This window comes from Phacochoerus africanus, chromosome X (genome assembly GCF_016906955.1).
Source record: "Phacochoerus africanus isolate WHEZ1 chromosome X, ROS_Pafr_v1, whole genome shotgun sequence".
NCBI classification, from domain to species: domain Eukaryota; kingdom Metazoa; phylum Chordata; class Mammalia; order Artiodactyla; family Suidae; genus Phacochoerus; species Phacochoerus africanus.
This window is the reverse complement of record NC_062560.1, coordinates 63,107,597-63,110,633: the sequence shown is the minus strand read 5'-3', so window position 1 is coordinate 63,110,633 and position 3,037 is coordinate 63,107,597. Positions and strand designations below refer to the sequence as shown.

The window sequence follows — 3,037 nt, the reverse complement described above, 5'->3', positions numbered from 1 at the left end:
AGAAAAGGGTTTAAAATTAAAAAAAAAGCTACTCTTCCCGTGATAAAATATTGGAAAAGTGCAGAAAGGATTGCAATAGCAAGCCCAGAAAATTATCCATGTTAACAGGTCCTCTCAAAATATTAATGTACTTGATAAGGGTAAATTGATAACTGCATTTGTGAATAATAATTTAATAACAAACTAAAAAAGATTTAAAATTTTGAACACTTCAGTTCTTCCTTTAGCATTGTTTAAGAAATAATGAATATAAGCAAGGTTTGTGTACTATAATATTATAAACAGCTTGGGTTTGAATAAGTAGAAAAAAGAAAAGAAACCATTCAGATATTCAATAACGATGAAGTAGTGAAAATACGCCTATATCTATATCCAAATGTGGATATAGATGCATACATACATCTATATACTGCTATATGTAGTCCATCTCCTGGAATACTAAACAGCCACAGAAACTATTTTAGAAGAATATTTAATGACATGAAAGGAAGTTCAAGAATATTTATCTATACATCTATATCTATCTATATTATATATTTATGTGTGAAAAAGCAGATATTCAAACAGTATATACATTAAAATTCACATATATATCACACGAAAAATACTGGGCAGATGCAGATGAAAATGCTTCAGGAAGATAGGGGTGGTCATTAGGATTGATTACCGGTGACAATAATTTTCTTCTGTTAACTAGTCTGCTTTGCGATTTTTTTTTTTTTCCTGCAATGAAGCTGAATTATTTTTCTGACAATGGGGAAAAGGGCAGGAAGTAGGCACAGGGGAAGGAGGTGATAAACAATATTTAAATTCAGCAAAACAACCAAGGACAGCGAAATACCATTTGCAGCCCATCAAGCTGGCCAACACAGACACAGACACACACACACACAGGCGCGCGCGCGCACACACACACACACACACACACACACACGTCAGTGCCAGTGACCAGGAGACTATGCAGGGAAAATGGGCATACTCTTTTTACTAGCTGAGCTGGCTGGCATGAATGCAAATCAGTACAATGCTTATGAAGGGGCCATTTGGCAACACACAGGAAAGGTCTTTAAAATGTCCACATGTGGATCCTGCAAGTCCACAATTAAGATCATCCGGTATGCTAGCGAAGATTTGGCTTGACAAGGAAGAATTCACTCATCAGAGTATACACAGTGCTGGGTTTAAACACGGAAAGAACTAGGCACCACCTGAATGTCCAACAATGCGGGAATGATTACAGAAACGATAGGGTCCATTGATACACTCTGCAGGCACCGAAGATTATGTTTCTGAAGCCTGTTGAATAACATGGAAAGGAGTTCAGTGGGTTGATTTTTGTTTGGTTTTTGTTTTTGAAAAAGCAGGTTAAGAAACACCACATACATGAACCATTCTATAACAGTGTGTTAAAGGGGAAGGTGAAGGGGGGGGGGGAGGTGAGGAAGGGCAGGAGAGAGAGGGAGAAAAGAGAGCCTGGATAAAGAGCACACCAAAAAGGTAAAAGTGGTTGTCTCTGGGTAGTAGGGTCATGGGGAGCAATTGCTCTCTTGGTTTTCCCTCATCTGACTTCCTTCTCCTTCCTGATGTTCCTACCATGAAATTGTATCACCTGTGCAATAAACAAAGAGAGAAAGTGCTTTTTAAACCAAACCACAAGGAGAAGAGGCAGGCTTTAACCTATCAAGTGGCACAGATTAGCAAGGTTATTCACAAGATCCAAGGTGGGTGTGGGGGAAGGGGGAGGGGGCACGAGAGGGCAGGGGAGAGAGACAGAGAGGGAGGGAGGGAGAGATGGAGGGAGGCAAGGTGGAAGGGGGGAGAGAGAGAGACGGACAGAGAGCGAGATAGCGAGAGCGAGAGAGCGAGAGACCTGCACTCCCAATACAATATACTGCTGGTGGGTTGGGGGTGGGGGAGGCAAAGGGGGGTTGTAAACCGGGTGGGAGCCAAGGCTTGGCTCTGCTGGCTGGCTCGCTCCTGGGATGTCTTCATCGCAAGGTGGCCTCCTCGTCGGTGTCTTCCTCGAAATCCTTGACGTCAGCACTGGTGGACTGTCTGGCCCAGGCTCCCCTTTCGGCCTCTCGTTCTTTATGCGACTTGAATCTCCCAACGAAAATTTTGCGGTAGTTCAGGAACATGCCATTCATCGCGTCGATGGCGCGCTCGGCGGACTCCTGCTTCTGGAAGTGCACGAACCCGTAGCCCTTGGGCCCCTTTTCGTCGCAGGCCACTTTGCAGGAGAGGATGTTGCCGAACGCCGAGAAGATGTTGTACAGAGCCTTGTTGTCGATGGTCTTGCCCAGGTTCTTGATGAAGACGTTGCCCACCCCGCTCTTGCGGAGCGAGGGGTCCCGCTGGGACCACATGATGCGCACTGGCCTGCCCTTAATGACATCAAAGTTCAGGGTCTCCAGGGCCCGCTTGGCGTCCACCGGTTGCTGGTAGTTGACATATGCATAGCCCAACGAGCGGCGGGTGATCTTGTCCCTGCAGATGCGGATGGAGAGGATGGGCCCGGCCGGGCTGAACTTCTCATACAGCATTGCCTCCGTCACCTCAGGGTGCAGGTCGCCCACATAGAGCGAGGCCATAGGAAAGTCCGGGTTTCCCTCGGAGCCCCCGCCCGTCTCCACATCCGCATCTGCATCCGCGGCGGCAGCCGCCGCCGCCGCCGCCGCCGCCGCCGCTACCGCTGCCGCCACCTCGGCATCCGCATCCGCATCGGCCTCCCCCAAGGGGGGCGCCGCAGCCTCTGCTGCTGCGGCGGCGGCGGCAGCGGCTTCGGCCGCGCTGGCCTCCGCCACCGCTACGGCCGCTGCCGCCAGGGCGGCCTTCGCCTCCTCCTCCGCCAGGGCTGCCGCCGCCTCCCCCAGGGTGGCCTCCGCCACTGCCTCCACTACTGAGGCCTCGGCCTCCACCTCAGCCTCCACCTCTGCTTCCGCCTCCGCCACAGAGGCCTCCGCCACCGCCTCTGCCACGGTCGCCGCCGCAGCCTCCGCCGCCGCCGCAGCCGCCGCTGCCACCGCTGCCGCCACTC

The 3,037-nt window shown here is 50.3% G+C and overlaps 1 protein-coding gene across 1 annotated transcript; it reads right to left on the bottom strand.

Moving 5' to 3' along the window:
• Positions 1-1,824: 1,824 nt before the first annotated feature.
• LOC125118817 (polyadenylate-binding protein 1-like 2) lies at positions 1,825-2,720 on the bottom strand. The gene has a single exon (XM_047765652.1). It carries the CDS (start codon positions 2,589-2,591, stop codon positions 1,989-1,991), a length of 603 nt encoding a protein of 200 aa, XP_047621608.1. The 5' UTR covers positions 2,592-2,720; the 3' UTR covers positions 1,825-1,988.
• Between the last annotated feature and the right edge of the window lie 317 nt (positions 2,721-3,037).